The sequence below is a fragment of the Chrysemys picta genome, chromosome 23 (genome assembly GCF_011386835.1).
Source record: "Chrysemys picta bellii isolate R12L10 chromosome 23, ASM1138683v2, whole genome shotgun sequence".
Lineage (NCBI taxonomy): Eukaryota > Metazoa > Chordata > Testudines > Emydidae > Chrysemys > Chrysemys picta.
The window spans coordinates 1,076,158-1,103,918 of record NC_088813.1 but is presented as its reverse complement, the minus strand read 5'-3'; the positions used below and the strand labels follow the sequence as shown (position 1 = coordinate 1,103,918).

Genomic DNA, 27,761 nt, shown 5'->3' with positions numbered 1-27,761 from the left:
TGTGCAGTAGGGGAGCATTTCTTTAAACACTTTTGGTGTTGCTACTGTGACACCGCTGAACCTTCAACACAGCACTACATAGAGCCACAACAGTTCTACTTGGCTAGTGTTTGAGGCCTCCCTCACCCCACTGGATAGCAACCCCTGTGTTAAGTGTACAGCAGCACAGTCCAGCTGGTAAGTGTAGCAGCTGCAGATCTGACCAATGGTTACTGTTGCTGGAGATGTGGGGAGGGCTCAGCAGGGATAAGGGTTGTGGAGCCTCTTCCTGAGCTCCGAGAACGTGAGACAAGCTCTAAGGAACTTCAGCTGTCCTGAGCCTCATAAGTGGGAGTGAGGGAATTAGGGCAAAAAAACCTAGGAGTCTGAGCACAAAGAAAACGGGGGGGATGAGAACACATGAGGGGGCAGGGACAAATGGGTTAAAGAAAAGAGGAGAGAAAACAGCAAGCACCATAAAGGAAGGCAGATGGGCAGAGACAAAGTGTCAGAAATAGCATGTGTCAGGCTTACAGGAGAGTCCTCTCTGGAGGCCAGGACAGACACAGGGCTACTTTCTCCAGCAGACAATTCCCATAGGGTGAGGGGCACCCTCCTACTTCTTATCCCTGGCCCTGTAAATCCTAGATGTGACCATTGCACTGCAGAGTGGCTCTCCTAATACCCTCTCAAAAGCTGCTTCCTCAGGAAGGCTGGGACAATTCCCAAGGAGCTCTGGGTGGTGAATTGCAACTTGTCTCCTGAGTATATACTAAAGGTGAGGGTTAATCAAAATGTCTTGTATAGAGCAGAGAGTAGCAGATTTCATACCCTTCCACCTGGACTGAGACAGGCTTTAATCTCAGTTGCTGATGATGACAGGGAAGATGGAGACACAAACTGAGGAAGTTCATAGTGAAGTGGTGACTGCACTTTGGCTCCAGTACTAGTCGGAAGGCATATTTAAAGGGACACTGTCAAGGCTGTAGGTCCAACATGAGACCTACGTATTTCCTTTCAGTTTGCATAGTCAGTGTAAATTTTTTTCTCCCCTAAAACGATTCAACGTTATCTGCCCAACATTCATGAACAAGAAGTCAATATGAATGTACCACTGAAGGAAAAAAAAAGTGTTCAGTAACAAATTATTTCAATTTTAAACTCAGGGATTATTACAAACAGTAAAAAAAAGGGATTTTAAAAAATTATAAGTGATACCTTGACAGTGTCCTTTTAACCATTGCAGCAGAAAGAGAAATAAATAATAAATAGCCTGATAGCTGTTTCAAGGTAAATTTCGTACAATAGGGTAAAATCAAAACAAGGTTTAAAGCATTGCAGAAGCAGCTAATCATCACTTTTTTTAGCAGTGGCAACAACCAAAAAAAAAAAAACACACACACACCAAACAGATTGTGGTAAGTCTCAGAAAAGAGAAAACCAAGAGTGAATGTACGAATGAAACAGCTTCCAGCGGGTCCTCTGTGCATTTAGGGTAAAACAAGACTAAAGAAACAGCACAGACAAATAATATAAATGGAAAACAGAAAGCTCACATGATGTTGAAGAATCACACCATGCCTGAGCAAGCAAATTTAAACAGTCCTGTCCTTTTGCTGCATTTCTATACCTATCGTGTCTTCTCAGTGTAGTCAATTTCAGTGTATGCAACACCTGTGGAACAATGCACTGTGGAAGCAAAGGTACTATCAAATACATGCTGTCAGTCCGGCTTTGAATGAATCGAGCAGATGATGGTGGGAGGGAAAAAAATGAGAATTCTGTTTATACTATACACAAATATCCTGACAAGCTGCAGAGAAAATAAACTCAGACAAAGTAAGGACTGAATGGGATTTGGAAAGCTAGCTTGAGCATGACTAGTTTTTAAGTAACATGTTAGTGTCAGACTGACAGACCTGGAGATTGAAGTACTCTGCTCAGCCACAGAGCAGTTACAGCACAGGGATCAGCAGCTTCACTTTTATAGTGGCAGCAGTTCTTTGAAGGCAGACAGGTATACCCATAACATCGTAACTAATCTTAACTTGTCATGCAGGCTAGAAAGGGAAATTATGGAGTACATGTAGGAAGAATAAGAATCCACACTATATTCAATAATTGAGATAGATGAGGTAGGTAAGGTAATATCTTTTATTGGACCAACTTGCTGGAGAGAGAGACAAGCTTTCGAGCTTATACAGAGCTCTTCTTCAGGTCTGAGAGATGTACTCAGGGTATGTCTACACTGGCAGTTACAGCTCCGCTAAGAGAATGCTGAAGAGAAACCGCTGTTGTGTGTTCACACTGTTAGCTGCCTGCGCAATAGCGTGTTCACACTTGCAGCAGTATTCAGAGCAGTGCACCCTGGGCAGCTCTTACAGAGCATCTCTTCCTCTTCTGACGCTAAGAGTTGTGGGAAGGCAGAGGGGGGTCGCGGGGCATCCTGGGTCTAGTCCCAATGCCATGTGAGGCATTGCTTCACATCCCAGCAACCTGTGTTTCCTTTTGCATTTGGCGCCATCTTTCAATCGTTTGTGTACTGCGCCCCTTGCCTCTTCAGTATGCAGGAATGAATCCCTAACTGTTGACCAGTATGCTGCTTGCTGTGACTAACACGTCACGAGTGGCAGTGGAGTTATTCCTTAAACTACAAAGGCAAGAGGAGTGCGACATTTATCTCACCACGAGTACTACCTACGAGACGAGATTGCTTGTGGCATTCACGGAGGTGCTGACCACAGTGGAATGCCGCTTTTGGGCTCGGGAAACAAGCACTGAGTGGTGGGATCACATCGTCATGCACATCTGGGATGACGAGCAGTGGCTGCAGAACTTTCGGATGAGGAAAGCCACACTCATGGGACTGTGTGAGCTCCCCCTAGCCCTGAGGTGCAAGGACACAAGAATCAGAGTTGTCCTGCCATTGGAGACGTGTGTGGTGATTGCATTGTGGAAGCTGGCTACTCCAGACTGCTAGCAATTGGTTGCTAACCAGTTCGGAGTGGGAAAGTCGACCAGTGGACTCGTGTTGACGTAAACGTGCAAGGCCATTAATCGCGTCCTGCTCCAAAAGACCGTGATTCTGGGCAACTATGATGTGATTGGAACAACAGAGACTTGGTGGGATAACTCACATAACTGGAGTAAAAACAACAAGGAGTCTGGTGGCACCTTAAAGACTAACCGATTTATTTGGGCATCTGAAGAAGTGAGATTTTTACCCGCGAAAGCTTATGCCCAAATAAATCGGTTAGTCTTTAAGGTGCCATCAGACTCCTTGTTGTTTTTGTAGATACAGACTAAAACGGCTACCCCAATACATAACTGGACTACTGTCATGGATGGATATAAACTGTTCAGGAAGGACAGGCAGGGCAGAAAAGGTGGGGGAGTTGCACTGTATGTAAGAGAGCAGTATGACTGCTCAGAGGTCTGGTATGAAACTGCAGAAAAACTTGAGTCTCTCTGGATTAAGTTTAGAAGTGTGAGCAACAAGGGTGATGTCGTGGTGGGAGTCTGCTATAGATCACCAGACCAGGGGGATGAGGTGGACGAGGCTTTCTTCTGGCAACTAGCAGAAGTTACTAGATCGCAGGCCCTGGTTCTCATGGGAGACTTTAATCACCCTGATATCTGCTGGGAGAGCAATACAACGGTGCACAGACAATCCAGGAAGTTTTTGGAAAGTGTAGAGGACAATTTCCTGTTCCAAATGCTGGAGGAACCAACTAGGGGCAGAGTTCTTCATGACCTGCTGCTCACAAACCGGGAAGAATTAGTAGGGGAAGCAAAAGTGGATGGGAACCTGGGAGGCAGTGACCATGAGATTGTCGAGTTCAGGATCCTGACCCAAGGAAAAAAGGAGAGTAGCAGTATACGGACCCTGGACTTCAGAAAAGCAGACCGACTCCTTCAGGAAACTGATGGGAGGGATCGCCTGGGAGAATAACATGAGGGACAAAGGAATCCAGGAGAACTGGCTGTATTTTAAAGAATCCTTATTGAGGTTGCAGGAACAAATCATCCCGATGTGTAGAAAGAATAGTAAAAATGGCAGGCGACCAGCTTGACTTAACAGTGAAATCCTTGCTGATCTTAAACACAAAAAAGAAGCTTACAAGAAGTGGAAGATTGGACAAATGACCAGGGAGGAGTATAAAAATATTGCTCAGGCATGCAGGAGTGAAATAAGGAAGGCCAAATCACACTTGGAGTTGCAGCTAGCAAGGGAAGTTAAGAGTAACAAAAAGGGTTTCTTCAGCTATGTTAGCAACAAGAAGAAAATCAAGGAAAGTGTGGGCCCCTTACTGAATGAGGGAGGCAACCTAGTGACAGAGGATGTGGAAAAAGCTAATGTACTCAATGCTGTTTTTGCCTCTGTCTTCACAAACAAGGTCAGCTCCCAGACTGCTGCACTGGGCAGAACAGCATGGGGAGGAGGTGACCAGCCCTCTGTGGAAAAAGAAGTGGTTCAGGACTATTGAAAAAGGTGGAATGAGCACAAATCCATGGGGCCGGATGCACTGCATCCAAGGGTGCTAAAGGAGTTGGTGCATGTGATTGCAGAGCCACTGGCCATTATCTTTGAAAACTCATGGCAATCAGGGAAGGTCCCGGATGACTGGAAAAAGGCTAATGTAGTGCCCATCTTTAAAAAAGGGAAGGAGGAGGATCCGGGGAACTACAGGCCAGTCAGCCTCACCTCAGTCCCTGGAAAAATCATGGAGCAGGTCCTCAAAGAATCAATTCTGAAGCACTTAGAGGAGAGGAAAGTGATCAGAAACAGTCAGCATGGATTCACCAAGGGCAAGTCATGCCTGACTAACCTAATTGCCTTCTATGATGAGATAACTGGCTCTGTGGATGAGGGGAAAGCAGTGGATGTGTTATTCCTTTACTTTAGCAAAGCTTTTGATACAGTCTCCCACAGCATTCTTGCCGGCAAGTTAAAGAAGTATGGGCTGGATGAATGGACTATAAGATGGATAGAAAACTGGCTAGATTGTCGGGCTCAATGGGTAGTGATCAATAGCTCCATATCTAGTTGGCAGCCGGTATCAAGTGGAGTACCCCAAGGGTTGGTCCTGGGGCCAGTTTTGTTCAATATCTTCATTAATTATCTTGAGGATGGCGTGGACTGCACTCTTAGCAAGTTTGCAGATGACACTAAACTGGGAGGAGTGGTAGATACACTGGAGGGTAGGGATGGGATACAGAGGGACCTAGACAAATTAGAGGATTGGGCCAAAAGAAACCTGATGAGGTTCAACAAGGACAAATGCAGAGTTCTGCACTTAGGACAGAAGAATCCCATGCACTGCTACAGACTAGGAACCGAATGGCTAGGCAGCAGTTCTGCAGAAAAGGACCTAGGGGTTACAGAGATCGAGAAGTTGGATATGAGTCAACAATGTGCCCTTGTTGCCAAGAAGGCTAACAACATTTTGGGCTGTATAATTAGGGGCATTGCCAGCAGATCAAGGGACGTGATCGTTTCCCTCTATTTGACATTGGTGAGGCCTCATCTGGAGTACTCTGTCCAGTTTTGGGCACCACACTACAAGAAGAATGTGGAAAAATTGGAAAGAGTCCAGTGGAGGGCAATGATTAGGGGGCTGGAGCACATGACTTATGAGGAGAGGCTGAGGGAACTGGGATTGTTTAATCTGCAGAAGAGAAGAATGAGGGGGGGGATTTGATAGCTGCTTTCAACTACCTGAAAAGGGTTCCAAAGAGGATGGCTCTAAACTGTTCTCAGTTGTATCAGATGACAAAACAAGGAGTAATGGTCTAAAGTTGCAGTGGAGGAGGTTTAGGTTGGATATTAGGTAAAACTTTTTCATTAAGAGGGTGGTGAAGCACTGGAATGGGTTACCTAGGGAGGTGGTGGAATCTCCATCCTTAGAGGTTTTTAAGGCCCAGCTTGACAAAGCCCTGGCTGGGATGTTTTAGTTGGGGTTGGTCCTGCTTTGAGCAGGGGGTTGGAGTAGATGACCTCCTGAGGTCCCTTCCAACCCCGATTTCTATGATTCTATGAATGTGCATGACATTGTGGATGGCTTTGCACAAATGGGCTTCCCTAACTGCAGAGAGGTGATAGATGGCACGCATATTCCAGTTTTGGCACCAGACCACCTAGTCACTGAGAATATTAATCAGAAGCGTTATTTCTCTATGGTTCTCCAGGCTCTTGTGGATCACCCTGGGCGTTTCACGGACATTAACACAGGCTGCTCCGGAAAGGTGCATGACGCACGCATCTTTCGGAACACTGGCCTATTCAGGAAGCTGCAAGCAGGGACTTTCTTCCTGGACCAGAAGATCACTGTAGAGGAATTTGAAATGTCCATTGTGATCCTGGGAGACCCCACCTACCCCTTAATGCTGTGGCTTATGAAGCCATACACGGGGCACCATGACAACAGCAAGGAGCAGTTCAACAACAGACTGAGCAAGTGCAGAATGACTGTTTAGTGTGCTTTTGGCCATTTAAAGACCTGCTGGCACTGCCTATATGGGAAGCTAGACCTGGCCGATGACAATATTCCTATGTTGATAGCCGCATGCTGTATGCTCCATAATATTTGTGAAGGGAAGGCTGAAAGTCACTAATATTTGTTGCTATGCTCTGGAGTGCAGTGATTGTAATGCTAGGAGGTCATTGTGGTTGGTGCAGATGATGCAATATGAAGGTTTAAGATAACTGTCTGTTGCTCTGTTTGCTTTTAATTAATAGAATAAAGATTGCTTTCAAACCAACATGATTCTTTTATTAAAAAACAACCGGAAGAGAGAGAAAAACAAAAAAACACATCAGCACTGAGGGGGATGGGGGAAGGGAAGGTCTCGAGAGGAGGTGGGTCCAGGGACGGTTAAAGATTTGTGTATGTCCAGGGATGATATCCAACCTTCTCCTTTGGAGTACAGTGCAGTGGGTACTATACTTCAACAGGGCGAAACTGCAGAGGGATGGGTGTTGAGTGCAGGGGGTACTGGGAGTCTGCAGTGCCAGACTGACAGGGGAGGAGTGGAATGCCACGGGTACAGACTGGAGCCAGGAGGTTTATAAGAGTGTGTTGGTGGTGTCTGGGGGGGACACATGGGAAAGAGTTTTGCAACCGCAGCTGCAGAGGAGGGCGGGTGCAGAGCTGCTCAGTTTGCAGTGCTAGTATCGCCCTGAGCATATCCGCTTGACCTCCATAACGTTTAAGAGTCGTTCCATGGCTTCATTCTGGCGTGCCGCATTCTCCTTTCAGTCCCTCTTCTTGCTGTTCTGCCACTCCTTCAATTCCTGTTTTTCAGCGGCGGAGTGCATCATAACCTCATGCAGAAAGTCCTCCTTAGTTCTTCGTGGCCACTTTCAGCCGGCGAGAACAAAGAGGGAGGCTTGGCTCCCAAGGAGCTTTCTCTGTGAAGCCAAAACGCAACATTTTACAGAAGCAGTATTGTTCGCAACACAGAGAACACTGATTCAGTGATTTAAAACACAGCTACTATTCACATACCTGTCACTAAGTGGCTGACCCCAGGCAAGCTCACATGAGCCACAAGACCCCCAAAATGGTGAGTCGCCACAGGGGCAGGGTAAATCTGTGTTCCCGGACCCTACTGTACATTGGCACGTGACTCCTGGGCAGAGCCAACAGAGAGAGAGAGAGAGAGAGAGAGAGAGAGAGAGAGAGAGAGTGTGTGTGTGGGGGGGGGGGGGGGGCGGCTGATAATCATTCCAGTCCCCATATTTTCCACAGGCTGTGTTCATTATGGAAGATATCTCGCTGCTAAGGGTGAGCAGGGAATCAAGGGAGGGTCTTCTCCAAGACTGTGGCTTCCATCTGGCCCCTTATGTGGCTCCCCTGTGTGCAGCAATGGTCCCCGCCCCCCGCCAGTGATGGCAGAGTGGCACAGGAAAGTTACTGTTAATGGGGCAAGAAACAAAGCGGTTCTGCCAAAGAACCTGTGGCAGTGGATTGCCCAGTATCTCCATGAGAGTTTCCTGGAGATCTCCGAGGCAGACTCCTGTGAAATGAGGGGGTCAATCAACAGCCTGCTCCGCACACAGACTAGGCATGTGATGGTACATGCATCATACAGACACAAGCCTGCTTTCTGCAACCCTCCTGCCCACAACAACTCACTTCAGCGATTTCCAAAATCAAATCCACTTACCAGAGGCCTCCTCTCCTGTTTGTGCTTCGCCAAGATACGACAGCTGTGACTGGCTAGCCTCCTCCGGGGTAGAAAAGAGCTCCTGGCTGCCTGTATCTCTGACCTCCAAGTAGTCCTCGGCCTCTGGGTCCCCCTCCCTCTCCACATCCTCATCCAAGATTTCCTCCTCCTGGCTCAGTCCACTGAAGTATCCACAGTCACCACAGAGTATCGTGTCCAGCTCTTTGTAGAGCCAGCAGCTCGTGGGGGCAGCACCGGAGTGGCAGTTTGCCTCCCACGCCTTGTGGTAGGCATGCCGCAGCTCCTTCACTTTGACCCTGCATTGCAGTGTGTCCCATAGGTATCACAATTCCTATGACTAGAGTGCAGCTGCGACCGGACAGCCTCCTCTCCCCAAATGCTGATGAGGTCCAGCAGCTCAGCATTGCTCCAAGCAGGGGATCACCCGGTGCATGGAGCAGGCATGGCCACCTGGAAAAATGTGCTGAGACCACTGCATGCATCACTGAGCAAACAGGAAAGGGACATTCAAAATTCCAAAGGAATTTACGGGGTGGGGGTGACGGTTGGTCATCTGAGGCCAGGGCAGCAGAATTCAAACCCATGATCGGAGAGGCAAGAACAGGCATTGTGGGACACCTCCCGGAGGCCAATTGCAGCGCTGCAATCAACCAGGGTGCCTACACAGTAGCCCTGATGCAGAAAGCTGTACGCCTCTCTTCGGGGTGGGTTTTTTACAGCGCTGCAACTGTGCAGTTTCTGCACACTACGTGGCTTGGCAGTGTGTACACCTCGGGAATTACAATGCAGAAAGCTGTTTTACTGTGCAGAAACTTGCCACTGTAGACACAGCCTCAGTGTCACAGATTGTTTAGCATAAGCAGTTCACCTTGAATGGTCCCTTGAAATATGTGTTAAGTGGCCAGTTAACACCTCTTTCACCAACAGAAGTTGGTCCAAGAAAAGATATTACCTCACCTGCCTTGTGTCTCTAATATCCTAGGATCAACAGAGCTACAACACTGCATACATTAAATAATTGAGAACATCTGTGATATGAACAATCTTGGCCACAATATTCGCACATGAGATGTAAAAATGAAGATTATTTACCAGTAACGGGGAGTTATTCACAATGGGTCTGTTCCCATTCAAGAGATTAAGGCAATGCACCGGAAGCTTCCTGAAACTCTGTGGGGGATACCCACCTCTCCCCTCTTCCCCTCTTGAAGGGCTCTGATGGTGGTATAAAAGGGGAAGTTGTCCCAACCACCCTTCCATTCCCTTCCACTAATTCAAGAATTAAGACTCCAATGAAGTGAGGAAGATAGGTGGGGGGATGTGAACATGCAGAGGATCATCTTGATGAATTCCAGTTACTGGGAAGTAGCCTTCTTTTCTTGAGTGGCCTGTGCACATTCCCAGTTGTGAACGTTTAGCTAGCAGTGCAACTCCAAGGAAGGTTGCACTGAGGAGTTATAGTGAACTAGTCACAACTGCCAAAAGAAGCATCAACAACAACAACAACAAAGAATGGAGGCCAAAACCTCAGAGTTAGAGTTTATAGTTCTGTACCTTATCCTTTCTAAAGTCAAACCTCTATAATACATTATTTTCTTCAAACCATTTCTTAGGGCAAAGCCTATTTTTGAAAAATTACAACTTACAGCTTGTCCATTGGCTTCATAAAGTGGGCATTTTTGTTTGATCTTAGCCAGTTCCATATTTACTTGTTTGCTGACCACAGCCATTGGATTCCCTCCTGGAAGAGATTTTGTATAAGTATATCTGACATTCAAGCAAAGACTAAAAAGATGTCTGAAAATAAAATAAATACAGTTCAAAAGCAGCCATTATTCCAATAATAAAGCCCATTAGTATATCTCTATTTTGTGCTGAGCATCTTTCAGCAGACCAGTAGAACTGTCAAATATTATCAAGGCTCCTCATAACAATTGTTATAATAAAAACAACCCAGCACCACCACCACTCAAGGAAAGAACTATAGATAAGGAGGGTAAATAACAAAGAAGCTAAGCTTGAAGATGGTGGCAACTAGCAGGACAGCCTTGAGAGTTAACAGCCACAGGGATGCAGCTCCCAGAGGTTCAAATATAGACCAGAACAAACTGTGAAGTAGAGAGAGAAGATCACATCGAGGGATAAAGGCTCTGAAATGGGCTCTGAAAAGTTTGGGACAGTAGAGATCCGAGGAATACAGTTCACAAAGGCTGAGTGAAACAAAGTGCTGGTGCAATGTGCAGATATGCATCACTGAGGTCCACTAAGCTGGGAAAGGCCTGAAGGAAACAGAATGGAGAACGGTTCAAGTCTCCATACAGAAGCGAGACTTGCAGACCCTCCAGTGGAGGAGAGGGAAGTCTAAGATGTCTGAAGGCTCTGAACTCTTCTCCACTAGAAAACAGTGGGAATAGAAGTCCCGCCCCTTTCCTGTAGGGGTACAAGGAAAAGCCTTGAGGAGACTGGCTCTTTATGTCAGATTATCACCATTCTATCAGGGGTATTAAAAGAACAATAAAGGTTGCAAAGTGAGTCACTCAAAAGTTAAGAAATGCCAGAATTCAAGTTGCCCATGCAACTTTAATTCGGTCTCCTTGTACATAGTTTTATAATACACAATCATAATGCATATCACATACTATTTATTCCAAAGGACCCATGCTTCATTCAGTGAATGGGTAGCTATTCAATATTTCTTTATCCTTCTTGCTTAATGTGTGGCCTTATTTAATGCACACCATTCAAACTCCGCACTGTATACAGAATTAGTAATTTCCTCATTGGCAGTTTCTCTGGTGCTCTCACCATAATACCCAAGTGCTTCACTAATATTTATGAATTTATCTTCACAACAGTCCTGTGAGATTAGGCAGTAATGTTATCCCAATTCTTCAGTGGGGATCAAGGCCAAAATTGTTAGGAGTGTCCAACTTCAAACTCCTAGATCCCATCACATTCAGTTGCAGTTGTGAGTGCTCAGCACTATACAATATTGACTGCAGATATTGGACACTGGACACCTAGAAAAACAACACAATTAGTAACCTACTGTGACAGTCTGGGTTAAGTGACTTTCTCAGCACCACATAGGAACTCTGTGGCAGAGGCAGGGAACACCATCCACTTCTCCAGGTCAGCAATAAACTTTAACCACAAAACCACACCTCTTCCAATTCCTGCAACAAATGAGGTAGAACACACAACCTCATTTGCTACACAGCACTGATTCAGTCCCAAAGTACATTACATCCTGTGTACTGAATAATGCAGGGGTCCTGTGGAAAAAAACTAGTATGTGACCATGTAATTGAAAACTATAGTAACTCCTCATTTAAAATCATCCTGGTTAATGTTGTTTCGTTGTTACCTTGCTGATCAATTAGAGAACATGCTCGTTTAAAGTTGTGCAATGCTCCCTTATAACATTGTTCAGTGGCCGCCTGCTTTGTCCACTGCTTGCAGAAAGAGCAGCCCGTTGGAGCTAGCTGGTGGGGGCTTGGAACTAGGGTGGACCGGCAGCCACCCTATCAGCTCCCTGCTCCCCTAAGTTCCCTGTGTTGCAGCCGCCCAGCAGGCTATCAATTGCCAGGCAGTTCAGCTATTCCTCCCCTCACTGCTGTGTGCTGCTCCTGCCCTCTGCCTTGGAGCTGCTCCTGGGAGCCCCCTGCTTGCTGTGGCGGGGCAGGGGGAGGAGGGGGCGGGAAGGAGGGAGAGAGAGAGAGAGAGAGGTGCTAATATCATGGTGTCCTTCTGCCCCCCATCTCTACTTAAAAGGGCAGTGTACTTAGAGTGGAGTCAGCGTACTTAAAGGGTGTACACACAGGGTGTATGTCTGTGTCTCTCTCTCTGCCATGCTGTCTCCTCTCCCTCCATTCGTGCTGCCTTGTAGAGTGTGAGGCTACATTAACAACATGTTAACCCTTGAGGGCTCAGCCAAGTGCTAGTTCATCATTTAGCAGTAAGTATCAGAGGGGTAGCCGTGTTAGTTTGAATCTGTAAAAAGCAACAGAGGGTCCTGTGGCACCTTTAAGATTAAACAAAGACTGTGAATGGCTATCCAACTACAGAAGCAGTTTCTCCTCCCTTGGTGTTCACACCTCAACTGCTAACAGAGCACCTCACCCTCCCTGATTGAACTAACCTCGTTATCTCCATACTGATTTATACCTACCTCTGGAAATTTCCATTACTTGTGTCTGATGAAGTGGGCATTCACCCACAAAAGCTTATGCTCCAATACTTCTGTTAGTCTTAAAGGTGCCACAGGACCCTTTGTTGCATTTAGCAGTAAGGCATTCCCTGGGAAATATCCCACCCTCTTCCACCCTCTGACTCAACCACTCAGCCAAGCTTCACAATCATCATTGCTGTGTACAGTATTAAACTGGTTTAAAACTTCTGGTGTGTGTGTGTGTGTGTTAGTCTTTTGTCTGGCAAAAAAATTTCCCTGGAACCTAACCCCCCTATTTACATTAATTCTTATGGGGAAACTGGATTCACTTAACCGCATTTCGCTTAAAGTAACATTTTTCAGGAACATAACTACGTTAAGCGAGGAGTTACTGTATCATAATACATATGGACAAGAGGGCTGAATTAAGTCTGCACAGCCCACCTTAAATCTTGCATTTCCTATCTTTGAAGTACTTGACCTTCCCATCTTTGAAAAAACACATTAAAAACCGTTTAAAAAAAAATAAAGCTAAAACCCAGAAATTCTACCATCTGGAACCATATGACACCAGTTTTGGTCATCAGTAGCTTCAGAGATCTACCACTGAGTAACTAACTGAGTAACTAACACTAGTAGCCCATTATCCTTTATAGACCAGTCACTAGGGGGGACAAGATGCACTTGTGTGTTCTACTGGTTATAAATCCTTTTACACTGTGCTCCAGCCCTGTCTTTTCCCCCCCTTTGTTCCTATCCAACCCCCATCTTTGCTCTTATCTAACTTCCTCCATATCCCCAGCTCTTGCCATCCTCATCCCCCTGTGCTCCTACATATGCACCCACCTCCCTCTGCTCCTATCCATCACCCCTCAAGTCCGCTTCCTCCCACTCTCTAGCTCTGCTTCTCCCCAATCTATGGCTCCTGGCTCCAAGCCCAGTACTCTATTTCTCACCCCTATGCATTCCACTGTGGTTGCTTCTTCCTCCTTTTTCTCCATTCTGTCTGGGCGCCAAAAGAAAACCTTAAGAACACAGAAGAGTCTTCCCATTCTCAGTTCGAGTGCCTAGTTCAACAGTGGCCCCTGGCAGCTGAAAGAAGCAATTGCGGGGAAGTCCTGCTCAGCCCTTGCAGCTTGGGATGGAGCATGCACAGTACAGCTAGACATACACTTAAGGGAATTACTAGGCAAATTAACTCCTCTCTGAGCATGTGCAAACTGAGATTTTTCAGCAGCTCGTAGCTTGGCCAAACACGGACTGTTTTCCACAGGAAAGCAAAGGACACACCATGGGTCCGACCAAATTTCAAGTGCCTGCTCCAAAGCATGGAGATGCTAAAGCTTTATCTTTGAAAAGTCATGGACGGGAGAGATTCCAGAAAATTGAAAAAGGGGCAAATATAGTGCCAATCTATAAAAAGGGAAATAAAAAACAACATGGGGAATTACAGACCAGTCATCTTAACTTCTGTACCTGGAAAGATAATGGAGCAAATAATTAAGCAATCAATTTGCAAACATCTAGAAGATAATAAGGTAATAAATAACAGTCAGCATAGATTTGTCAAGAACAAATTGTGTCAAACCAATCTGATAGCTTTCTTTGACAGGGTAACAAGTCTTGTGGACTGGGGGAGGAGGAGAAGCGGTCGATGTGATATATCTTGACTTTAGTAAAGCTTTTGATACTGTCTCGCATGACCTTCTCATAAACAAACTAGGGAAATACAAACAAGATGGAGCTACTATAAGGTGGGTCCAAAACTAGTTGGAAAACCGTTCCCAGAGAGTAGTTATCAGTGGTTCACAGTCGTGCTGGAAGGGCATAACAAGTGGGGTCCCACAGGGATCACTTCTGGGTCCAGCTCTGTTCAATATGTTCATCAATGATTTAGATAATGGCATAGAGAGTACACTTAAAGTTTGTGGACAATACCAAGTGGGAGGGGTTGCAAGTGCTTTGGAGGATAGGAATAAAATTCAAAATGATCTGGTCTGAAGTAAACAGGGTGAAATTCAATAAGGACAAATGCAAAGTACTCCACTTAGGAAGGAACAATCAATTACACACATACAAAATGGGAAATGACTGCCTAGGAAGGAGTACTGCGGAAAGGGATCTGGGGGTCATAGTGGACCAAAAACTAAATGAGTCAACAGTGTAACACTGTTGCAAACAAACAAAACAAAAACAAAAAAAAAGCACGAACATCTTTCTGGAATGTATTAGGAGGAGTGTTTAAGCAAGACACGAGAAGTAATTCTTCCGCTCTACTCTGCGTTGATTAGGCCTCAACTGGAGGGAGTACTTCAAATTTCAGGAAAGATGTGGACAAATTGGAGAAAGTCCAGAGAAGAGCGACAAAAATGATAAAAGGTCTAGAAGACAGGAGCTATGAGGAAAGATTGAAAAAACTGGGTTTGTTTAGTCTGGAGAAGAGAAGACTGAGAGGGGACATAACCGTTTTCAAGTACATAAAAGGTTGTTACAAGGAGGAGGGAGAAGAATTGTTGTTCTTAACTTCTGAGGATAGGACAAGAAGCAATGGGCTTAAATTGCAGCAAGAGAGGTTTAGGTTGGACTTAAGGGAAAACTTCCTAACTGTCAGGGTGGTTAAGCACTGGAATAAATTGTCTAGGGAGGTTATGGAATCTCCATCATTGGAGATTTTTTGAGAGCAGGTTAGATAAACACCTGTCAGGGATGGTCTAGATCGCTGTTTGTCAAATGCGGCCACCGTGGCCGCATGCGGCCACCAGGGGGTTTCCCTGGAGCCACAGCAGTTTCCTGTTTCCCTGTTGCTCCTGCATGCGCCGCCTCACTGGAGACACAGATGGGACACACAACGCTTAAGGAGCAAGGTGAGGCGGCAAAGAGGGGATGAGAAGGGCAGCAACAGGCTGAGGAGTCAAGCGGCGAGGTGAGCAGCAGGCGGGGGAGTCTGGTGGGGGAGTAAGGCGGCAAATGGCAAGCCAGCAGCAGGGTGAAAAGGCAGGTGGGGGGGGCGGCTGTGAGGAGGCAAGCAGGGATGTGTGTAAGGAGGCAAGCGGTGAGGCGAGCAGCGGGGGGGGGGGGGGGGGGGGGGAGAGGGAGAAGGAGGCAAGTGGCAGGGGGGCCCTGGCCGAAGAGTAAGGAGCTGAGCAGTGAGGCAGCAACAAGGAGACTAGGCGGGCAGGGGGGTCTGGCTGCAAGCGGCGGATCGATGAGACTAGCAGGGTGAGGAGGCGGGAGGCGAGTGGGGGTGGGGTGAGGGGGAGGAGGTGCGCGAATTGTGTGCGCAAGAGTCCCTGTCATGAGTGCAGGGAACTGGACTAGATGACCTCTCGAGGTCCCTATGATTCTCTGATGCTCAGCTAAATGGTTGTAAGAATAGTTTAAACATAGGCAAAATAAGCTAGCGTGCCAAGACAAGAGTAACAGAAATCCCAGTGCAAATGAACTGTTGCAGAAATCAAACCACTGTGGTGAGAGTTTGGCAGGAACCACAAAAAACTAAGTGGTTTCAACAAGTCTGAAAAGAATGACAACTGAGAAACTATCTTGCATATCACAACCACACTTCCATTGAACTGACCCCTATTATGAATGATTCCTTCATCACATATCAGAGCACTCTGAACGCAGAAGAGGCCCAAACTAGAATGTTATAACCCTTCTCTTTCAATAACCTTTAAAAAAGTTTATTATTTTGAATGACTCACCCAGCCCTGTTACCACCATGGCTCCTAGATCAGCAACATAGTTTCCTTTGCGAAATGTAGCAACTCTTCCTCCTACACGATCCTTTAAAAATTAAAAAAGTATATCAATCAGCTACTTTCATTCAATCAAATTTAGAAAAATGATACCTGAGCAATAAAGCCCCCTTTTCAAAAAAATCACTCTCCTGAAAGTCTCCTACAGACATCTAAAGAGGGTTATCTGAGCCACAGCCATAAACTGAATGCCATACCACACACAGGTTTCAAATAAGCCACTCACGTGAGCTTTTGAAGAACGGGCATTAGTATTTAAACATGGTAGTTAGTAGAATCCTCAACGGCAAAGAAGTTAAAGGTGGGAGGGCAGGTCATTTAGTACCTATGTTCATGATAGTATGTTTGTTAGTAAGTTTAAACAAACTATGTAATATACCAAGTAATGGCACTTCCAGCACTTCACCTTGGAAGACGTGGAGGGAAGAAACAAACTATTCTACAATTGTAAACAACACCCTGTCCAAAAGTTCTGGCTGATATCTAGTCAAAATTTTCGTCCCTTAATTTTACCCTATAATTCCTAATTTTGCCCCACTGTTGAACTCTAAACAACTCCTTTACCTTGGTGTTAATGCACTTTAATACCTGTAGATCGTTTACCTTGCCAGTCTTAGTCATTGCTTAGCCAGCTCTACATATGTTTAACTATTTTAGTCTTTCCTCATAAATCAATCCGTTATTCCCCAGAGCATCTTTGTTGTCCTCTAAATTTCATCAATTGGTAAGTATTTTAGAAATACACAAGATGAAATCATACTACAGCTATATTCCCTACAAAAATAAACTATGTTAAGAGAAAAAGCTACGGTTGCAAAGTCAAGTAATCAAGACAGGAAATATCAGAATTAAATTAGTATGTAGTGTAGTTGTAGCCATCTCTGTCCCAGAATAACAGAGAGAAAAAGTGGGTGAGGTAATATCTTTTATTGGACCAACTTTTCGGTGAAAGAAACTTTCGAGCCACACAGCTCTTCTTCAGGTCTGGGACACATAGCACCACAGTTAAATGCAACATGGAACAGATTGTTTAGCGTAAGTAGTTAGCACTAAGGGACCATTCAAGATAAAGTCATAGACAGTAATGGGCCACTCTGAATGGTCCCTTAGACTATGTGGGAGCTATTTATGCTAAACAATCTTTTCCATCTTGCATTTAGCTGTGACCCTGGAATACCCTTCCCACCTGAAGAAGAAATCTGTGTAGCTCGAAAGCTTGACTTTCAGCAACAGAAGTTGGTCCAATAAAATAATTAAAATGTTTAAATCAGTGCCAGGCAATCTTAATTCAGCTCTACTGAGCAGATGGCAATATGTTACAGACTTGAGTTTCATGATCACATACTGTTTTCTCTCAATATCTTTGCTTCAGAATGGATGCTAAGTGAGCCAAGAATGTGTAATCAATAAGGCCATCTCCTGTCACTTTTGCTGAAACATGCATAATCAATTACAGAGAGGATTGCACAAAGAAAAGGGATGATCTTGTAGTTAATGACTGCACTGGACTCTAGAAAACTGGGTTCTATCCTTGGCTCTGCCATAGGATTCCTGTGATACTGGGAACGTTACAAACCAAAGTTTTCTGAAGTGGTCATTAACACTGTTTCCCTCCCAACATTCAACTTGAGACACCCGAAAGGGCTACATTTTCCCTGCCAAGTACTCAACTACAGTTGAAGTCAATGGAAACTGCAGCCGTTCAGCACATTTTGGGGGGAAAATTCATCTGAGTCTCAAGGGATCCAAGATGGCCACTTCTGCAAGTGTTGGCCTTTCTCTGCACTTCAGTTTCCATACTGCTGCTTTCTTACTTCCCAGGGCTGCTGGGAGGATACAGTACGTATTTTATTATTGTACTGAGGCGGTGCCTAGAGGCTCCCACCAAGAATCAGTCAAGCCCACAACACAAAAATGGCCTCTGCCCCAAAGAACTTTTATTAATGTGCATGAGGTTTTTCTACTTCATTGATGGGACTATAGAAGTATACCATCATGGGTCACACACTGAAGGAAAATAAAAACACTTCACAGCAGCCTCGTTCCCTGAGCATTACCCATACTGTTCAATGAACAAGGCAAGAGTCCTGTGGGAAAAAAAGAGTATGCAGTCATGTAATTAAAGACTGCATAAACATCACATGTGGTGGTGAATTATGGTTACATGGACAATCTTGAGTCTGGTATTTCCTAACTTCTGCTCCACTGTGCAACCTTAATCCTTTCTCTTTTAATGAAGATATTTTATATGGAATTTCCTAGGATTTGGTTTTTAAACTGAACTGAAAGATCTAAAATTCCATCATGTCAGACTAGCAATCCCCCTGCATGAATCATTAGCACAGTTTGAACCTGAACCTTCAGATGCACAGCACAAACTTCTACCATTAAAGCTAAAGGAGTACCTACATTAGCTGACAGCAGTAGATGTATTCCTTCTGAGAAGGGAGTGTTGTATAGTCAGAGCTGAGGAATAAGATTTAGGACTCCTGGGTCCTATTTATTTGTTAATGAAATTTTACATGTATATAGTATTCAGTCATGTATCAAAAGGTGGGTATACAGGAGCAGCCCCATTTTACAAACAGGAAAAATGTAGGCTCGTTATCAAGGAGAAACTCCTGACAGCGAGCGATAAGAGGCTGTGAAATACTGTCCCAATTTAAGAGATGGAAACCACACTGCTTGGGATATTTAAGGCTAGACTGGACAATGCCCAAACATAGGCACCATAAGTAAACAAAGATTACTTACTCTACAGCAACTGTGGTTCTTTGAGATGTTGAAGTCAGCATGAAACCCCACTGTAGGTGCACATGTGCCTCATACACTGGAAATTAGATTATTTTGAATAGCTGTGTCAGTCAGGACCATGCAAGCCGTGACCCTCCTCGTGCTCTTGCGTGAGGGCATTCCTTTGTAAATTCCCTCATAATTAGAATCTCAGTTGTAGCTCAGAACTTCTGAATCTGGAATGGAGGAGGCTGGATTCACACTGACAACATCTCAAAGAACCAGAGTTACTGTAGGCTAACCAACAGTTCTTTTGAATGTGTCACAGTAGATCCCATTGTAGGTGACTGGCAAGCAGTATCCCCTCAGGATGATAGGAATGAGGAATTTCAGCTACATAAGTCGACAGTGATCATAGTACTGTTTTCCCAAAAACTTGGTATCTGACTTAGCAACTAAGTCAAAGGCCTAGTGTTTGACACATTGGTGGGCTATTTCACAGTGCTGCCTTACAGAGCACTGACACTTGCATATTCCTGAAGCAAGCCCTTTAGTAGAGCGGGAGGTACACCAGTCAGCTGGTAATAATGAGATACACTCATTTTTTGTGATGAGAATGCCTGACCTTTAGAACACCCAGCTATGGCTAAGAACAGATGGAGCCAATATCTGATAAAACCAAGTGCTGGATACAGCTAGTGTGTGTAAATTTCCTTTCTCCCAGTGCAGAAGGTAGCTTGTGGAAGACAACAGGCAGATTGATTGGTTTCAAGGAAAATTTGAAACCATTTTCAGAATGAATCTGTGAGAGGCCTGAGCACACTATGAAATGTTATATTGGGAGGGAGGTGAGTTCTGCCACAAGACCCTGAAGTCCACTCGCCCTCCTGTCTGAAGTGATAGCCAACAGGAAGAGCAACTTTAGGGAAAGGTGGTTCAAGGAACATTCTGAGAAAGGTTCAAAGAGAAGCTCCATGAGCCTCAGGAGGACTAAATTGAAATTGCCAGCATAAGTAAGTTCTCTGACTGGTGGGTAAGCATGTAACAGACTTTTTAGAAACTCAGTACCATGGGGTGAGAGAAGACAGCACGACTGTACATGAGGATGGCAAGCTGAGATTGCAGCACGGTGACCTTAACAGAGCTCAACCAAAGACCAGCCTGTTTTAAGTGCAACAAGTAGTCAAGGTTCTTCAGTATCAAGGCCTGAACTGGGACCAGACTCTGTTGGGTCACCCATATTGAGAACCTCTTCAATTCAGATGAGTACACCCTTCTGATAGATGTTTTCCTGCTCTGAATCAGGATTTCCTGGACCTGAACGGAGCTGTCTCTATTTACAGTATTTAACCAGTCAACAGCCATGCTGTCAGGTACAGTGACTGACTGTCTGAATGGGTATCTGACAACCAATGTGAGATCAGGTCCAGGAGCTGACTCAGAGGCTCAGTGGACACCTGTAGTGGGCTCATCAGCCAAAACTGTCTTGGCTAGTATAGAGCTATGAGAATTAGTGTGGCTTTGTCCCGTTTGATAATGGTGATTCCCTGATCTCCAGGGTAATTACTGGAAAGGCATACAGCAGGCCTCCAGATCCACTGTAGTACAAAGGCATCCAGTAATGATCCTTGACTCAGGCCTCCTCTGGAGCAAATGTACTGACATTTGGAGTTATCCTTGGTAGCAATCAAGTCCATTATTGAGATTCCCAATGACCTCCTATACATGCATCAGTCCTACAACGGATCTGTGCAAGGGCCATTTGTGATTGGTCACCGAATGCCTGCTCTGGAAGTCCACTAGGTTGTTGCTGACTCCTGGGAGACAAAGGGTCATAGAGGTAACCTTCTAATAGATAGAACCAAGTACAGAATTTGATGGCCTCCACACAGAGGGTTGAACACCCCCTTGTTTACATGTAAAAACAACTCGAACAGCTTAATGGGACAAAATCAGGGGACCCAGATAATCTTAATCCAAGAATATGAAAGGAACTGGCACACGAAATTGCAAGCCCATTAGCAAGAATTTTTAATGAATATGCAAACTCAGGGGTTGTACCGTATGACTGGAGAATTGCTAACATAGTTCCTATCTTTAAGAAAGGGGGAAAACGTGACCCGGGCAACTACAGGCCTGTCAGTTTGACACCTATAGTTTGCAAGGTCTTGGAAAAAATTTTGAAGGAAAAAGTAGTCAAGGACATTGAGGTCAATGGTAATTGGGACAAAATACAACATGGTTTTACAAAAGGTAGATCATGCCAAACCAACCTGATCACCTTTTCAAAGAAGGAAACAAATTTTTTAGACAAAGGAAATACAGTGGATCTAATTTACCTCTATTTCAGTACAGCATTTGATACGGTTCCACATGGGAATTATTAGCTAAATTGGAAAAGATGGGGATCAATATGAAAATTGAAAGGTGGATAAGGAACTGGTTAAAGGGGAGACTACAATGGGTGAATTGTCAGGCTGGAGGGAGGTTACTAGTGGAGTTCCTCAGGGATCGGTTTTGGGACCAATCTTATTTAATCTTTTTATTACTGACCTTGGTACAAAAAGCAGGAATGTGCTAATAAAGTTTGTGGATGACACGAAGCTGGGAGGTATTGCCAATACAGAGAAGGACCAGGATATCATACAGGAAGTTCTGGATGACCTTGTAAACTGGAGTAATAGTAATAGGATGAAATTTAATAGTTAAAAGTGCAAGGTCATGCATTTAGGGATTAATAACGAAGTATTGTTATAAGCTGGGGAGGCATCAGTTGGAAGTAACAGAGGAGAAGGACCTCGGAGTATTGGTTGATCACAGGATGACTATGAGCCACCAATGTGATATGGCTGTGAAAAAAGCTAATGCAGTCTTGGGATGCATCAGGCGAGATATTTCCAGTAGAGATAAGGAGGTGTTAGTACCGTTATACAAGGCACTGGTCAGACCTCATCTGGAATACTGTGTGCAGTTCTGGTCTCCCATGTTTAAGAAGGATGAATTCAAACTGGAACAGGTTCAGAGAAGGGCTACTAGGATGACCCGAGGAATGGAAAACCTGTCATATGAAAGGAGACTCAAAGAGCTTGGCTTGTTTAGCCTAACCAAAAGAAGGCTATGGGGAGATACGATTGCTCTCTATAAATATATCAGAGGAATAAATACCAGGGAGGCAGAGGAATTATTTAAGATCAACCAATGTGGACACAAGAACAAATGGATATAAACTGGCTATCAGGAAGTTTAGACTTGAAATTAGACGAAGGTTTCTAACCACCAGAGGAGTTCTGGAACAGCCTTCCAAGGGGAGTAGTGGGGGCAAAAAAGATATCTGGCTTCATGACTAAGCTTAATAAGTTTATGGAGGGGGATGGTATTATGGGATAGCCTAATTTTGGCAATTAATTAGTCTTTGACTACTAGCAGTAAATATGCCCAATGGCTTGTGATGGGATGTTAGATGGGGTGGGATCTAAGTTACTACAGATAATTCTTTCCTGGGTGTCTGCCTGTGAGTCTTGCCCACATGCTCAGGGTTTAGCTGATTGCCATATTTGGGGTCGGGAAGGAATTTTTTTCCAGGGCAGATTGGCAGAAGCCCTGGGGGGGTTTCGCCTTCCTCTGCAGCGTGGGGCACGGGTCACTTGCTCTAAGATTCTCTGCACCTTGAAGTCTTTAAACCATGATTTGAGGACTTCAATGGCTCAGACACCGGTTTGATACAGGAGTGGGTGTGTGAGATTCTGTGGCCTGCGTTGTGCAGGAGGTCAGACTAGATGATCATAATGGTCCTTCTGACCTTAAAGTCTATGATTCTATGACATGCTGAGGCACTGAGACCTTCCTGTCTATGCAATGCCTCACTACAGAATAGACTGACCTAAATCCAGAGCTGAAGGAGCTGCAGGTGAAGTCTGGCAAACAACATTGTGTACACACGATGACATGTGGCCTAACACTGCAAGGCATATCCGTAGTATCATAGCCTGTTTTGATATTAGTTGGATCATCAGCATTTGTGACAACTGGAACCTGTCCTAAGGCAAACAGGACTTTTCTGGTCTGGGGCTGATCAGAGCTCCTATGAATTTTATCATCCAAAATGTTGCCTGATGTTTTTGTAGTTCAATAGGAGGCCTAGGTGGGACAACAGAGAGAGCACAATTCAAGCTCATTGGTGTTTCCTGTTGCAATCCACCTCTGATCATCCAGTCAATCCTACCACCGCCAAGCATTTTTTTAAGCCCATCAGGGCCCTGAGGTGTCCAACCTTGTATTGGTAATGGTTTGCGCCAACCATGAATCTTAAGGATTTTTTACCTTTAGTCCTTTCATGAATCTTAAGTACTTCTTGTAATTGGATGAATGCCTATATGGAAGTACACGTTTTGCAAGCTAAGAGTCTTGAGCCTGGAGAGATGGAATGATGGAGGCAAGTATCAACAACTTGAACCTAAGGTGGCATATATATTTGTTCATTCTCCTCAGGTCTCGGATAGGAAGAAAACACCTCTCTTCAGGATAATAAAATATTGGATGTAGAAGCCTTTTCCCCTGTACCCCTTAGGACCTCTTCGAAGGCTTCTAGATGAAGCAACAAAGCCACTCTTTTAAGACTAATGAGAAGGATCCCTGAAGAGGGAACAGAAGGGGAGTGGATGGGAGCAAACTATACAAATGAATTAAACAGCCATGGCCAGTGCTTATAGAGGACCAAGTCAAACGTAATAGGACAAAGAAGCTCCCGAAAACTGGTTCCTGGTCGATTCCGATGTGGCTCCCATCAAATCTGCTGTCTGGATGTTGGGGTTGGCTGGTTGACAGAGAAGGCAGACGACAGATGTCTTCTTGAATATTATGATCATTTCTGTGATGTGTACGCCCGATGTCTTCCCTGAGATATAGGTGTGGCTGCTGGGCCTGTCTACAGGTCTGCCTATAGGAGAATAATATCCCCAGTGATCTCATGGTATCCCTTGAGTCCTTTAAGGAATGCAATGCTTCATAAGTTCTTTTACTGAAGAGCTCTATCCCCTTGAGATCCTAGACCTCCCTTGGTATTCTGGTTACATAATTGCAGCTGTGGCCATTTACCACTTGGTTGTGTTGGAGGCATCCATGGCTGCCTATAAGACTGTTCTGGCAACAATTTGGCCTTTATTCCTCCATAGAGTACTGTGGTACTTTCACCAGGAAGGGAGTCACCTCTAGTCCATGTACAGAAATTACAACTGGTAGTTTGCCACATGGAGTTACAATGTGGCGGACAAGTAGACTTTGCATCTAGACAGGTCTAGCTTTTGGGGGGGTCCTAGACCTTAGATGTCCCCTTTCATTGATTTCAGTGTTTCCTGCACTGTTGCCACCATCCACGATCCTGGGTTTGAGTGGGAGTAGAAGTGCTCAAAGATTTTGGTGGCACCTGATAGTACTTCTGCACCCATTTAGATGTGGGCTGAATGGTAGATGGGGCTTTCCAGAGCCACTTGATTAGCTCTAGTATGCCCTCATTTATGGGGACAAGCAATTCTGGCCCAGGCTGATGTGATCAAAATGTCAATTTATGTAATTTTTCTTATGACCTTGATTTCAACATCTAAAGTCTCAGCAATGAAATGCTTTAAAGTCATCAATCTTTGGAGTAGAAATGCTATGACTGCCTCATCAGGTGAGGATGACAACTAAGTGGAAACTGGAGGTGCTGTTCTTCCATGGCTCCCAGCTCCTGGGACCTAACCAACATTGGTAGCCTGGGCAGCGATGCTTCCAAGGAGCCTGATCTCCTCTTCCTGGATCTACAGGAAGGGATTCTGTTGTGGGACACCTGAGATGATGGTCCCTAGTAAGGACAGGGTGGCATGGTATATAGGTACTTGCTCAGTTGCGGCCGACTGGTTAAATGCCACTTTTGTCTGTTGTGATAGCACCCTGCAGGAGGGATCTCTAGTACAGGCTCTAGGATTGTGCTCAGAAGAGAGAGAGGTATCCCTACTCAACACTAGGGAGAAGGCATAATGTGATGACAGTGAAGAACAGTACTCTCTGAATAGCAATGCCCTGTGCTGGTGTCTTGGCCCTGGCTCTGGGTGCAGCACCAAAGATGTCCTCTTAACTGTTCCATGAAGGCATACATCAGTCCCATAATCGACACAGTGGTGTCTTCATTGGTGCTGGCTTACCTGGTACCACGTCCTCCTTTAACAGAGAACTCATATGCCCTGTCTTTGGTGCAGTGATGTCTCTTTTCCCTCCAGGATGGTGCCCCTTCTGTGTTTGGAGCCAATGCCATATCTGCGGTCCACCTGACCTACCTTTCAGTCTTGCCCTTGTATTGGGGTGCCAGTTCACATGAGGATGTCAGCATTGGAGGCATAGGTGCTGCGTCTGTCAGTACCAGCATCTGTAGCAACATCCAATGCCAGAGACTGAGCGCCAACGTGAACAGTGTCAATATGGCCTCTTTCAATTGTGTTTTCTTCCCTGCCTCTCCTTCCCTGCTGGACTTTAGGGTGTGCTGTCTGCTTGGAGGGGCTTTCACTGAGAACTATCATTTTGGTTCTTTGGAGGTGGATGCCAGGTGTGAGGTGACACATCCATTGTGTAAGTGTAACATCAGCCATGTGTACCTCGACTTGAGAGTTCTCACGGAGGACTTACACACTGAACATGTATCAGAGAAGTGGCTTTCCCCTAGACAGAGAATTTGCTGTGCCCATGGACCACAGGAATGAGCCTGTTGCTGGTGAGGCAGGGCTTAAATCCTAAGGGTTTCAAGTCTGCCACGGCAGTTGGCACAAGGCTCCTCATGCCTCTGTTCAGGGGGCATACCTTCACCTTTTAAGGGGAATGTCCAAGATAAAGAATTAACAAAGACCAAGGATGAAGACAGATTCTCTTCACAGAGCTAGTCAAGAGGATGAATTCAATGCTCAGAGAAGTACAGTGGGTTGGACATTTGACAGGGTTCCATCTTTATGACAAGCGGCAAGAGGGAACTGAGGGAGAGTCACGTCCACTCTGCTCTTTATGCCCTCACATGGAAGCACAAAAACAGCAAAGGGCACATGCACAGCCCTGATGTACACTGCAATTCAAAAAGAAAAATCTGATCTTACATGCATGGGATGCATGCACCCCTACAATAGGATCCAAACTGACATACTCAAACAATCCTCCAGAGGCTTGGGATGGACTAGATCCGTGGGCCCCCCAAACTACGGGATGCACTCCCCCAGGGGGGGGGCACCAAGGAATGTTCAGGGGGCTCAGCGGGTCCAAGCCAGCCCCTGCAGGGAGGGAGCACCACCCAGCACCATTCTGCCCCCAGCCGGGGCCATGGCTTCTGGCCCCGCCCCAACCACAGCTCCATTTCTGGCCTTGGCCCATAGCTCGGCTGCAGTTCCACACCTGGCCGCAGCTCCAGCCCCGCCCCCAGCCCCGACCACAACTCTGCTCCCAGACCCTGGCTCCCCCCAGGTGTGGGGGGTGAGGTCAAAAGTTTGGGGAAGAAGCTATGAAATCTCTAACATCTGTAGATGATAAAGATTGGTAGATGGCAAATGATGAAGACAGGTCACTGAGAGGAAAAAATCTGATATTTTAGTATGAATAAGTGTGAGGTTGTACAACTAAGAACAAAACACTGGACTAGATGGTTATTTAATCTCAAATATCAAGTATTAAACTGCTCCTCCAAAGATTCTGCTTGAGTATGTAACCAGCACAATCTACATCTAAATACCAAAAATTATTTTACCGTCACTCACAATAAGACAGTATTGTCTTATCTATTAATTCTCTCATGGAAGAGCCAACTGCTAATACAGCAAACAGCTACTAAGCAGCTCTGCCCATTTCAGCTCAGAAGCAGAATTTTTTTTTCTTAGCACAACATACTGACCCTCTAAAGAGCCTGCTTGACCCTCTGACCCCTCCCCCTCCTCAGAACAGCTTCAAAACTGGAAAAAAAGATAAAAGACGGACACACCACCTGGATTAGCTGAAATATGTTAAATGGTATTCTCACTGATGGACAAGACATAAGCTTTACTATTCTCTTACAAGTAGCCAGCTACCAATACAGATGATTACTAGGAAGTAGTATTTACAATCTTTTAAATCAGCGATTTGGAAGAAAATATGAAATCTCTGCTAACATCTGTAGATGACAAAGATTGGTAGATGTCAAATGATGAAGACAGGTCACTGAGAGGCAAAAATCAGATACTTTAATATGGGTAAGCGTGAGCTTGTACATCTAAGAACAAAACAATGTCGGACACACAGGGCTGGGATCTAGTCTGGAGAACAGCGACTCTGAAAAGGACTTGTGGGATATGGAACAGGAAACCCAGTAGTATGCTATGACAAAAAGAGCTAGTAAAAAGAACAGGAGTACTTGTGGCACCTTAGAGACTAACAAATTTATTTGAGCATAAGCTTTCGTGGGCTACAGCCTACTTCATCGGATGCATGTAGTGGAAAATACAGTAGGAAGATAGACAGATCTACACACACACACAGAACATGAAACAATGGGTGTTACTATACACAATATAAGGAGAGTGATCAGTTAAGATGAGCTTTTATCAGCAGGGGAGAAAAAAAAACCTGTTTGTAGTGGTAATGAAAATGGCCCATTTACAGCAATTGACAAGGAAATATGAGGAACGGGGGGAAAAGGGGGGGAGAATAAGCATGGGGAAATAGTTTTACTTTGTGTAATGGCCAGTCTTTGTTCAAGCCTAATTTAATGATGTCCAATTTGCAAATTAATTCCAATTCAGCAGTCTCTCGTTGGAGACTGTTTTTTAAGTTTTTTTGTTGTAATATTGAGACTTTTAGGTCTGTAATCGAGTGGCCCGGGAGATTGAAGTGTTCTCCAACTGGTTTTTGAATGTTATAATTCTTGACGTCTGATTTGCGTCCAT

At 45.0% G+C, this 27,761-nt stretch overlaps 1 protein-coding gene across 6 annotated transcripts in view; it reads right to left on the bottom strand.

Annotated features, from left to right (window-relative positions):
* KDM1A (lysine demethylase 1A) overlaps positions 1–27,761 on the bottom strand; it is a 169,095-nt gene that overhangs the window by 94,688 nt on the left and 46,646 nt on the right. For 4 of the 6 annotated variants that reach the window (XM_065576832.1, XM_005309377.4, XM_065576830.1 and 1 more), the window contains 2 exons: positions 16,045–16,126; positions 9,816–9,910 (listed from right to left, as the gene is read on the bottom strand). The exons of the other annotated variants lie outside the window; for them this stretch is intronic. In XM_065576832.1, the coding sequence (XP_065432904.1) occupies positions 9,816–9,910; positions 16,045–16,126 (177 nt within the window). The remainder of the gene's footprint in view (positions 1–9,815; positions 9,911–16,044; positions 16,127–27,761) is intronic. 6 annotated transcript variants of the gene reach the window in all.